This window comes from Lycorma delicatula, chromosome 7, assembly GCF_047948215.1.
Source record: "Lycorma delicatula isolate Av1 chromosome 7, ASM4794821v1, whole genome shotgun sequence".
NCBI lineage: Eukaryota > Metazoa > Arthropoda > Insecta > Hemiptera > Fulgoridae > Lycorma > Lycorma delicatula.
This window is the reverse complement of record NC_134461.1, coordinates 140,817,423-140,831,138: the sequence shown is the minus strand read 5'-3', so window position 1 is coordinate 140,831,138 and position 13,716 is coordinate 140,817,423. Positions and strand designations below refer to the sequence as shown.

The window sequence follows — 13,716 nt, the reverse complement described above, 5'->3', positions numbered from 1 at the left end:
TTTTTGTATTGATTTATTTTTATTGTAATTTTTTTTACAATCTGTGTTTAATAATTATTAATAAATTAATATATAGTTAAATTTAAAAAAAAAAATTAAAAAAAAGAAGAAAATTGATTCGAACCGATGTGCCTTCCCCCTGTAAGACCAAATATTTCAGTAGTTAAACTTTTATTTGGAACTTTGGAACCAATGAAAATAAGTATGATATATCATTGAAAAGCTCCCAATGAGAGCTTATTACTGCAGTTAAGAAAACGTGCAAAATCCAAATGTTTTGGATTTCGGGCTTTTTTGGACACTTTTGGTCCAGTTAATTGCAATCAAAAGGGGAGGTGTTCAACTAGATGTTACTGCAGTCCTAAATCCAAAATTTAAATTTTCTACGGCTAATCGGTTTTGAGTTACGTATGTACATACGTACGTACGTACAGACATCACGCCGAAACTAGTCAAAATGGATCGTGATTACGAAAAATTTCTGTAATTAATATCGTAAAAATATGAGCACGTACAACAAACAAACCCACGCACCATCCTTTTTTATGGAGAATGATTGATACATTTTGCTAAGGACTGGTATGACTGGGGCGATACACTTGATCGGTTTAAGTTCCCATATAATTTGTGATTATTTTTTATTGTGTTTATGATACTATTCAAGTCTTGCATTAGAATATTTTATTTGTGTAATTTTACTTGATATATTTTTGCGAAGATTAATTACAAGTTGTAATATTACTTTCTGAATTCGAATTTTTCGTAATTTTTCGATTTTATTTATTTCTGTAAATGGTAATTAATTATTTTCTTTCTTTTTTAACAAAACAAGTGATTATTATTTAATTACAAAAATAAATTGACTTTTGAGTGTCTTAGATTATGAAATACTGTTTTCTAGAATAGTTATAATAATTTTGCCTTGAAAATTTAGAATTTTATTATGTATTAATTCATTTTGTTATGAGTTAACATACTCTGGAATTTCTTGGCAGTTTAGTCGTGTGAATGTTTGTATAATAAAGTGTACAGTGGTGGATATTTGTGGAAGGGGTGGTAGTGTGGTTGTTAGTTGCTATAAGCGAGTTTTCTTTTTTATTATTGATTGATTGAATTGAAAACAGTTAGTCGGATTTAGTTCTTTGTCAAGGCTACACTGTTCTAGGCTGTTTTTTAATCTAAACGTTTTTATGGTAAATTTTATCTAACATAATTTATATATATATATTTTTTTTTTTTAATTTTAATAGAGACTTTAGTCATATTATATTCATTAGTGCTTTTTTTTTACTTTTAAGACCATAATGGATCACTTTAGTTCATTTTTTTTTTGGCAAGTTCTTTCTTTTCTTGCTGATTTGCTGTTTTTCAGCTTTTCTTTTTTGCCAGTAATTTCTAAGGGTTTCAGATCTTCTTACCCTTTCTTGTTCAGAGTACACCCGGCTTATTGTTTCCTTGGGTTTTGATAGGAATCTTGTTTCTTTATTTTTTAATTTCTCATAGTTTCCGGTTTTTGTTTTTAGGTTTTCACGGATTATGTCTAATTCCTACATGTCTTTGTGTACTTCGTATAACCAGTTCGGTCTGCTTTTCTTGTTCCAGAAAAGTTCGATTATCCATCTGATAAGTCTGGTCTCTTCCGTTCTGCAAATATATCCTAGAAAGAAAATTCTCTTCTTTCTAAATTTATTAGTTATCGGGATGATCGTTTTGTAAATCTCTTCGTTTGGAATAATTCTCCAAATCCCGTCTTTTTTAATGTTTTTCCCGATGCATCGTCGTAGAATCTGTCTTTCAGTCTTTTTCAGTTTGTCGGTAAACCTTGTCTGGTACGGTCCAAATATAGTTTCGCATCCGTAAAGTATTTCTGGTTGGATAGCAGTTATGTCTTATTTTTGTGTTTATGGACATGCATTTTTTGTTATAGATGTTTTGTGTTTTTATCGTGGCTTTGATGAGTTTATTTATTCTTTCATTCCAGTTTGGTTTTTATTTGGAGGTTGAGTGTGATGTTTTCCCCCAGTTATTTAAAGTTTTCTACTAGTTCTATGTCATTATTGTTTATTTTTACTTTGCTTATGCATAGTGGGTCTCTCACCATAATTTTGGTTTTTTCGTATAAAAATTTTTAGACCGATTTTCCTGCAATCTCTTTGCCTCTTCTATATTTTGGGATAGTAGGACTAAATCGTCCGCAAAGCCTAGGCGATTTACTGAGATACCTTGTATCTCATATGTGTGAAGTCATCGCCTTACTAGTCTTTTAACACAGCTACCCAAAAAGTAGTATAATGTATTTAGGGTGTATGCATGTTTGTACCACTGTAGCAGCTCAATGGCTGAACTGATTGTCATCCGCATGTTCTTTAATTATCCTGTATTAAAGAGCAATGGTTGTCAGTAATGTTTTTTTTTATTTTTGGCAGCCATGTTTTTAATTTTATATGAATGTATGACCGATATAAAAGAATATTGGTCGGGTTAGATTTGACAAAATTTTATTCATTTCTGATACAGTCATATTGTGTGCAATGTATACTGTTCTGTGCGTTTAGTTTTATATTTTAATTTTTTTTTTGTTAAAATACTTGAAATTATTCATATGACATATCAGACTACATGTAAGGAGTGGCCTCCTGAGAGCTGAAAGGTACTTGTCTATTATCTTAACCCCCTCTTCATTTTATGTTATATCTAATAACTAATCGACAACAATTAACATTTACTTTGTCTTACTAATATTTACTCTACTGTTGAATTAAAGCAATGTATATAACGCATTGTTTCACTGTTGAAGTTGTTTTACGCTATCTCTCCCAGTCTTTCTTATGGTTATGGCAAATATAAAGCAAATGAGGTTTAACAAACCAAAGGGCAGGTGCTTTTTCTGAGAATAATAATGCTCACTATGCAGCCAGTCCATGTGGTGAACAGATTAAAGGTGTCGCTTGTAAGGCAAATACCTTCCTGTAATAGACAGTGGGTTTAGCATGCTTATATGCAACCATAAATTTAACTCATTAAAAAGGCAATGGGAAATCATTTCATTCATAACGTTTTCTTACTGATCCTTACATGGAATATTTATTATACTTAAGGTTGGGTATGTCATTTTTTGGATTGACTTGTAACTCATATTGGGTTATTGTTAATTTATGTTACATAATATGTATACTACTTGTTATATGGAAACAAAAAATGAAATTAAATGAAAAAAGTATGTACATTGAAAAATAAGTGGGAAAGATGAAATAAAACAAGCATCTCAGGAAAACTTCAGAAAGGTTCTGACATAAGAAGTACTAAAAAAAAATGAACGACTGAGTAACATTTCATCAATGATTTCTTCTTTAAATATTAGGTGGAGGTAGAAGAATAAATCAAATAAGTAACCGATCTAATATTTATTAAATTTGTTGCTTATTTGATTTATAATATAATAAATTATTATAATTAATTTATAGTTCAGCATCCTTGCAGTATATAAAGATTATCAATAATAAATAAAATAAAAATATCAATTACTGCTTTTTTTTTTAAATTCTTGTACATTAGAGCTTTTGCAGTGCACTCTGCAAAACACTAATGTGGAAGAATTTTTTAAAAAAATAAGCAGAAGTGATTATTTTATTTTATTTATTATTGATTAATTATTATATTTTAATAATTTTCATTTACTTACATCCATTCTCTTTTTTTATTTATTCATTAAATAAGGTCATCAGAATCTGATAAGCAACATCACGAATAATAATAATATAATAAATTATAAAAATAAATTTTATAATCATATAATAATTATTTTTGTAATATATAAAATTCCAATTATTTCACACTTTTTTCTGTGACCTAGTGGTTTGTATATTTAACTGACTTTATCAAATTAACCATTTATTTATAAATAAATAAATAAATCTGTTTATAGACTTCTTTTTTGTTCTCAGTAATTTTGTCGGTGCTTTTATGTTTTATTTTAATTATAGTTTTTAATCGCTTATAGATAATTATAATCCACTTTTTTAAAACACTGATGTTAACTCTTTTTAACATTTTTGTTATTTTTTTTTTTTAATTAAGATTTTTATCTTAACTTCTCTCACATTATTAATCTTTGAATTTTCTTGAGGACTTTTCTTGTGTCTTTTTCTTTGTTCAGTATCAGTGAATGGATTCTATTTGTAACATGGTAAGGGTTCGTTGTGGGTAGTGAGATAACTTCAATATATTCCATTCATTCCTACTATATCTAATTTATTGGCTATAAAGGCATCTTTCATCCCTGAAATATCTGATTTCCTTTCAATTTAAAGTATATATGCTTATTATAAGTAGACCCCCTTTAGCCTGTAACCAATTTAACCAGCCGGGTTGGTCTAGTGAACTCGTCATCGCAAATCGCTGATTTCAAAGTTGAAAGTTCTGAGGTTCAAATCCTAGTAAAGGCAGTTACTTTTATATGGATTTAAATACTAAATCATGGATACCGGTGTTCTTTGGTGGTTGGGTTTCAATTAACCACACTCAGGAATGGTCGGCCTGAGACTGTACAAGGCTACATTTCATTTACATTCATACATATCATCTTCATTCATCCTCTGAAGTAATACCTTATGGTAGTTGTGGAGGTTAAAAAGAAAAAGAGAGCCTGTAACCATATATCCACCTGATATTTTTTGCTACAATTCAGGAAGAACAGAATGGATCTAGCAGAAATTTCAGCAAAATTTGTTATTGCTACTTCTGATAATAGAATCAAAACAAAAAATTAATAATAATTACTTTCTGAAAATTACAATTATATTCAACTTTTCTTTCTAATAAAATAATTAAACTGTTATAATAATAATTAATTTGTTATATCTTTTTGACGAGGTATACAGTGTTGATTTAAGGCTGGAATAAAAGAGCAAAAAGGAAAGTTTTAGTTGTGCACATGGCCACAGATTGATTCCATACCTTTCCACTTGATATTGCCATTTATAAAGATAGTGAATTTTGAACAGAAAGCCTTCTGTGATTGGTAGTTTGCTAACTAGGAATCTGTAGTTATAGCTCAACATGCATTATGCAGAAAGTTTAGTTGTGATCCTCTAACTGACTATAACATTTATTGATGGCTTAATCAGTTTAAAACAACTGAATGTCTGTGTAAAAGGAAGAGTAAGGGATAACCAAGCGTGTCTGAAAAAATGTTGAACTTGTCAAGAAGTCTTTCCTGCATAGTTCTCAATTGCAAGATGGACCAGAGAATTTTATTTGACAAGATGGCACATCTCTTCACTGATATACTCTTACAGAATTGGTTCAATGATGCTTTCCCCAAGCCCTGAATTGTTCAGCATACACCCGGTGTCAGAGCTTGTTTGTGGTGTCCTGATCTAACCCTGTGTGATTTTTTCCCCTCTGGGGTCTTATAAAGAATCTTGTTTATGTGACTTAACTACTCATTGAGGCACCTGATTGAGGTATAGGATTGAAGCAGCTTTACCTTCTATTGTTCCAGACAAGCTGGTTAAAAATATGGGATGAATTCTCCTTCAGTTGGATGTGTGCTGCTTGATAAAAGGTGCTTACATCGACCAATTGTAGGGATAAACTATAAGGGTTACTCTTTCATTTCATTTGTGATTCATTGCTACAAGTCAAAGTTAAGAAATATTAAATAGCTTTAAAATTCCTACATTCTTTGTTTGTAAGTTTTACATTTATAGACTTAAAGAATTGAGTGATAAAAATCAGTTTAAGTCTTATAATACCCCCTCTGATTCATTAATTAGTAACAAAATTATCCTGTTGTTTAGTGACAATATTCGATCATAGGGAAACTTTCAAAATCATTTCAAATTTTGAAAGTTTTCCTACTACCGAATATTTATACTAATCACAAATATTTTCTGAAAATACTCAATTACAAGCTTCTTTGTGATTTCTCCACCTGTAGACTAACAAAAGTAACTTGGAAGGCATCATCAATGTAATCCCTGCATAATCTATATGAAATATTATCATTAACAACTTTCAGTCTTTCTTAACTAATGACCAAACTTTTCATATTACTAGTAACTCGTGTATCAAGAAATGTTCCATGGCTATTCATCTTTTAGATAAGATTTGACAAAATGAATGGATTAGGTGATGAATAATGTTAGAAACAAGAGCAGTTTCCACCTTACATGCTATTATTTCATTCTGTGATCTATGTTTGTAGCAACTATTATATTAAGCATATCATGACAAGCATATTATGACATATCATATCAGGACACAACAATTGTTTTGTTTCTTAATATGTTTATATGAGATATGTTCATATCAGCCCGGTACTTTTGTTAGACTAGAGTGTAAATGGAAATTCCTGCACATTCTGTTGGTTGTACACATAAGGTACAAGTATCAAATATTACTGCATGGTGCGCTGGCATGATGCAACATTAAACAACTATAGTTAGTTGTAAAGAGTGACGATCCCAGTCGAGATGGTTTGCAGCCACCAAAGTTACGGCCTCAGTTTTTTGGAATAAAAATGTTATCATTCACGTCAATTTTCTACACCGTGCAGTTAATCTTAACAATGAATACTACTACTAAGTTCTTCAAGATGTGCACAATGCTCAGTGCAAAAAATGGCCTGGTGCAATCATTAAAGGCCTTCAGTTTCTGCAGGACAATGCATGACTGCATACAGCCCACTGCACACTACAAGGTCTTGGTTAGAAGTTGTTGCCACAACCCCCCCTCATACATTCCAGACCTCACTTCTAGCGATTTTCACCTTTTCGGGCCCTTGAAATTGTTCCTGGGAGGCCAGTATTTCAACAGCAATGATGAGGTGAAGCAGTCACTCCTACCTTAGTTTTAACGTAACAACAAATCTTTCTACACTGTGGATATCCAGGCACTAGTGAAATGCTGGGATAAATGTAGCAGGGGATTAAATTGAGAAATAAAAGAAGTATTTTTTATTATCATAAGTGTGTTCTACATTTATTAAAAATTAATATTCCCGATTGACCTGAAAAACCCTCGTATGAAAGAGCTTTAATATCAGTAGGGTCTCATTTTCACACAATTATGCATATTGCATTGCCAGATATTTTTACTTTTTCCGAACAAGGAAAGAATGAATTTTCAAAATATTTAATTTTATTTTTTTTATATAATAGTAATCAACATTACGCTGAAAACTGTATATAGTGTTAACTTAAGTGATCTATGAGAACTATTTTATGAAATACAGCTTCAACTGTTTGCTTTTACCCTCAGCTCGCATCTAAATATTGAATATAAAAAAAGTATTCAATCTATTGAATTAAATATTCAGTCTTAATATTGAAGGACATTTCAGATTTGTTGCAGAACCATCAGGGATATAAGGAATGAAGTTTAGTGAACCCAAGAGTAATTTTAATTTTTTTTTATTGTTTAAAATAATATTTTTATTGCCTTACAACATATGTCATTTAGGCTGACCACTCCTGAGGCAGAACTATTAATTTTACCTCACTAATTTGAACATAATACGAGTGATTGGAGAAAGATATATTGAAAAGCAAAGGGGAACGGGAATGCAAGAATGGCGGAAGTTTCATTATTTCTCCCTACAGATCGCAGAGCCTGGACAATGTCCCTTGCTGCTGTATATCTCTATTATCAGGCGGGTTATTGGGTGTTATTTAGTGGTGGTTATAAGTTTTAAGTTTTATTTATGGATGGATTTGGTGAATTACATTCCTGTCCATATGGACCAGCGTGAAAATTAATTACTGGGTCTGACTATGGGAGCCTGATGAGCTTTTGAGCCTCATACTCTCGGTGTGATTCCCGGGATGACAATCATTGAATGATAGTTACAACTATTTACAACAGAATCTTCAGTCTTCACTTGCAAGAAAAGAAACACAAGATTAATTAAAAAGCTTGCCAATTCCTTAAAGCTATATATGTTCAGATGTAGAATATGTATTTAAAAAGGGCTGATGATGCTTTCATAAACAGTGAAAGTTGACTATTTGACTAGTACCGTTATATTATATACTATTGTAGTAGAAAGTAAATAATTTATTTTTATAAATAACAAACAGGACAGTTAGATTTGTTCTTTTTTTATGATTAATTCTCCATATAAGCTTCAATATGAGATGGAAATTTTGTAGAGTATGAAAAATGCCATGTTTGACCAGGATTGGCACCCAGGACCTCCAGATGAAAGACTGAGATGCTGCCACTCTGCTACAGAAATTGCATTATTATGTAATGTATTGTTTGTTGTATTTCTGTTTTCAAATAAGAGAAGAAAAAACATTCATTGTATAAAATGTTTACCATTTAAACAAAACAAAAAAATGATCCAATTTTTCAGTTTCTGAAATTTTTTTTATATGATTCCTAATTATTAAGGATGGATAAAATAAAGTGTTCAAATATAACCAACAAGAGCTTTTGTTTCAAAACAAAATTTGGTGATACTAAAATAAACTAAAAAAATTTTTAATAAATTATAAAATAGTGATTGCAGATTTTTTTATAGCAAAATAGAATAGTACAAAAACCTGAAAGACAAAGAATAGAAAGTCTTTTCTGGTGTCTTATTACTGATTAATTAATATTGAAAATTAGGTAGGTTATTTTAAGTTTCAAAGAATATTTGAGAAAATTTATGGAAAGGGAAAATTTATTTTGAATCCTTTAAAAAAGAATTATGTTGATAATCCCATCTTATAGCATTCTAGATTAGTTTATTGTATGAAGGGATTGTGGAATAATGACTAATAAAAATCAAATATTAAAACACACTGTTAATAATTGATACATAGTAAATTTTCTTTTGTTTTATGATGAATTGGCTAACACAAAAAAGAGAGTAGATCATATAATAACCTCAAATTAATTAAATGATTGTTGATAAAATAAAGCGTTTGTTTTGAAATGAGAAAATGTAATGCCAGTCAAATATCTGATAATTATGAACTCAAAATAAATCTAATTTTATAGAATTTTGGTTTAAAAAAATCTGTTTTTTTTATTTTTAGTTTGGTAGGAAAATGTGTATATTTTTTCTTTAGTCCACCTTTTGGAAAAAAGTTACTGTACATACATATTTTTATCTTTAGGAAATATTACCTGTTAAGTGTCTACTTTTTAGTACTGAAAAAGAACAAAGAAATCTGGTTTTAGTAAATATGATTACAGTTTTATGCAATGTAATTATTTATTTATATGTGTGTGTATATATATATATATATATATATATATTAGTATTATTCTGAGATTTTTTGAAATTGTATCAATATCTGGTAAAATAACTTGTTTTTTCTTTATAAATGTAGTTAATTTTTTCTTGTCTGTGATATTAGATATTTGAATATTGATAAAGTTTTAGAATATAGTTTAATGTTTAGTATATACTGTAGAGAAGGGGTTAGAGATAAAAGTATACTCCTTAAGGTTTAAGAAGTGTGTCATAAGTGAGCTGCGTTGCAGATTTCAAGAAGCAATCTATTATCTAACACTTAAATTATTCTGTGAAGGTCAAAGTGGTTGTTTGTGTGTGTGTGTGTGTGTGTGTGTGTGTGTGTGTGTGTGTGTGTGTGTGTGTGTGTGTGTGTGTGTGTGTGTGTGTGTGTGTGTGTGTGTGTGTGTGTGTGTGTGTATGTGTGTGTGTGTGTGTATTTATATATAAACTAAATGTGTTAACACATTTAGTTTTCTGTGTACTTTTGATGTTAAAATAATAAAAATATTATAATATAAAATAATTCTCTTCAAGTACATAATTATATATTTATTTGTAATTAGCTTATGGAAAATGGTATACTATATACATTATCCATTACCCATTGTTTTAAAACTTGAGATAACCATTCAAAATAGTTTATAAAATCCTAGTCAACATTTGTTAGTTCATGAGTCTAGCTTCAATTTTAACAGAATTATTAGCCAGATATAAATATCTGATATGATAGTACAACAGTTTTTTTTGTGTAGGAAAAATATTTTGATTTTAAATTGTTTATTATAAAAAAATTATTTGTTAAATATTAATTTAAAAAATAATAATTTCACTTTTAAAATATAAAAATTAAACTATCGTTTTGTTTCAGCCTCCAGAGAATGAACTGCAGAAGGTTGGTGCTGGAGGAGGAGAACGTGTAATGTCAGAACACCAGTTAAGGGTTCAACGTTCATTACAGCGACTGAATGTGCCAGAATGGTATAAAAATTCTACACTGCCGGCGCAGGGCTTCCTTCTGAAGAGAAACAGCGATGCTGGATCTAATTCATTATCCGGCTGGCCAGGTCTCAGCTCCAAGACTACTTCCTTGTCCTCCCTCGGTTCCTCACAATCTGCTGTGCCTCGCAGTCCCACTGGTAAACTAACTGCTTTGCTTAGCTTATCTAACAAAAGAATGAAAACCACAAATAAGATGATTGGACTCATTCTTGAATCATTGTAATTACATTTTGTTTGCTTTTTTGCTGTGACAAAGGTCGCCAAACTTGCACACCTTTTTTAAAGATAAAGACCATAAATTTGCTTTGCATGTTCACTTTAGTTTATAAACAAAAATAGTTTTTGTCCTTATAAATTTCATAGTAAAATTACAGCCAAATTTATTCATAATGATACAAAATATATTTTTATTTCACAAAATGAGTGTAATTTACAAAAACAGTTGTTACAAATGGTTTAAATCGAGAAAGATTAAATTTTTACTACAATCATTGTATAATTTTTTTTTTGTAACAAAATCAGTTTTAAATCACTTAAGGTTTACTGTGCATCTTTAAACATCAAATTGGTCCTTAGGTTGAACTACTTCCGGTAAGACCAGACCAAGAATATAATAGTTCTGCAGGTTCCTTTATCCTTAGGATGGAAGTAGTGAGGTTGACCTATGCCAACAGTACCCAAATTTGAGAAGAAAAGAAAAGATTTGAGAATAAGGCAAATGATTGGATGGTGAGGAAAAACCCAACCACGGAGGAATTGCACCATGAAAATGAGATTCTCATTTGGAAGATGGCTTTAAAACCCCTTCCATGCAATAAGAGTCAATTCTGTCCACAATCCTTTAGAAGTAGTTTTATCCGTATGCTAGCAGCACTTAGCAATCACTGATTTTGCATTGACTAATACTTATTAAATAAGCGAGTGTATAGTAAAACAAAATTATTTCTCCTCAAGAAATTAAAGGCTCTGAGAATACGATCATATCTCTAAAGGAATTCTCCTAACCTATCCTTTCTTGAGGAATTATTGGTGCATAGGGATCCATCTAAAATATATCTGTTCAGCCTGACCTTTGACTGAAGTGGAAGGAAAATTCATGATTCAATATTTTATATTCCCTAAAAAATTAAATATTTTTGGGTTGATTTATATTTTAAATATTCAATTAATATGTTCCACTTATAATACTGTAATGAATTCAGTTATCTTAAATTAAAAATCTTTTCTGTATACCATTGTACATATGTATTAGTTACTGTATATATTACTCATTTACAGTTTACCATACTTTTTAATGTCTTCTATTTATTTTTGCTTTACAATTGTATATTTAGGTGATGGACAAGTTGATAAGTTTTTCCTTATTTTTAATTAAATAATTAACTTTTTTTTTCATTTTTTGAACTGCTTTCCTAATTAAATTTTGGTGTGTTTTAAAGGTGTTATAAGTTTAAAAATTCATTCTTTTGTTTCTGAGTAGCCAATTTTTTTGTTGGTTTTCCAAACCAATACTTAAAAAAATCATAATACTAAATTTTTTACCATGATAGCCAGAGAAAATATTAATTTGAAATTTAAACTTACTAGTAAAACACCAAACAAAATTTTTAAGATAAATAGTTAAAATAATAAACTTACTTAAAAAAGTTTTACCATCTTTGTGGATATTCTAAGTTGGATCATAAGTTCAATTCAAGTTTACACACAAACTTGTGATTGATGAATGGATCTTGCGTGTGACTGAGGATGGCCACAAAGATGGTCAGTAAAGTTTTTAATTAGTGTTTTTTTTTAAATTAACAAAATTTGGTTTAGTGTGTCATTACAAAAAACTTTAAATTTCAAATTATTATATTTCTGCTATTTATGATTCTGTAAATTTACATTATGCGGCTGATATTGTTTTTGGGTCTCATAATGAAAGGATTGAGTCAGTCTAGCATAAAACATTAGATTCTTCCATAAATGTCACAGAACTAAAACTAGCTGTTCAGTTTGATAATATAATAACTATTACAGAATATAAATGAATTACAAGAGTGTCTGTTGATGACAGTAATAAAAAAATATGACTTTTGATAAAATAAATGTGCATTTTTTGTTTCTTAAAAAGATATATTAATCATATATTTTTTTGTTATCATCTTCAAGCTAATTTCCAGCATAAAACACACTATATCAATTTTTTTCCAGTTTTCAAAATATTTCTGGAATGCACCTTATATTTTCATTGCCTATTTTTGATTTAATTTCTTAATAACAGAATGTTATCCTATCATGGTATTTTTCATTCTAAGAGGACAACTCATGTTGGATCATGGCAGAGTGCCATAACATTTGTCTTTTATCTTGTAGGTTCTGGGTTTTTAAATGTGGTCAAACTTGGAATTTTTTCATATATTAATATTATTACATATATTCCTAAACACAAATCTTAAGTTTATTTAACGAATTAATAACTGTAGAAAAAAAGTACTTTCTTTAATCCCAATTGTGAAGCAGTTTATGTTTATCTTAATTCATTGCAATTTTATTAATAAATGCTTGTGTTGTTATGTTAATTATTTATTTGCTACTCATAAAGTGTTATTTGTGTTTTTTATAAAGAATTGCCAATTTGTTACAGTAATTCGACCTTTTTACGATATTATTGAGTAAATAGTTCTAACTGGTATTATTGTTTCAGAGGTTTGTTTAAATATCAGTCTTAAAGCTAATTAATTTTTGTTTTGAATGAGTAAAAAGCAACAATTTTATGTTCTATTTGAATTTTTATGTATTGTCATAAACGAGAGAGAACTTCATAAATAAATAATTCATTTCATGACATATTGTTTACTAATTTTTTCTTATTTGTTTAAACTTAATATGTTGTTTATAAAATAAATAATGTATTCAGATGCATTTCCCTTGGTTTGGGTGAAGTTTTCTCTTATAATTTTATTCTGTGTGCTTTGTTAGAACCATTAAAACCTGTTTAAAATTATCAATTGCTAATTTATTAACACAACATTTATATTTATTTAGTTCAGTGCATGGGAATGAAGGAATTAGAATACTTCCTTCTTCATTCAGTACCCCCAGTTTCTATTGTTCTGTTTTGTTTTCATACAGTTTTTTACAATTTTTTGTTTTTTGCTTTGGGTATCTCCAGCTTGCCAAATCCAAAATTCCAAATTTGATTAATTTTACGATTATATTATATATATTTATATTTATTAATCTGTAATAAATATGAATATTTTTATTGACTTTATTTATAAGAGTATTTTGATAAATGGTATGACTGTGTTTTCATTCTAAACTTTTTCCAGAATTGTATATTTTGAAAAGTTTGATTAATTAATTCAGCTGGACCAGGTTAATTAAAATGTATGCTGTTAAATGAATAATAAATTTGTTTAGATGTTAAACATGTCATAGATATTATTTATTATGTTATAATACAAGTAAATTACATAAAAAATGACAGTAATACTCTTTGG

At 29.2% G+C, this 13,716-nt stretch overlaps 1 protein-coding gene across 1 annotated transcript in view; it reads left to right on the top strand.

The window, feature by feature from the left end:
• Positions 1–13,716, top strand: part of LOC142328395 (uncharacterized) — an 885,003-nt gene that overhangs the window by 821,302 nt on the left and 49,985 nt on the right. Inside the window, exon 5 of the mRNA XM_075372101.1 lies at positions 10,101–10,368. Coding sequence (XP_075228216.1) covers positions 10,101–10,368 — 268 coding nt within the window. The remainder of the gene's footprint in view (positions 1–10,100; positions 10,369–13,716) is intronic.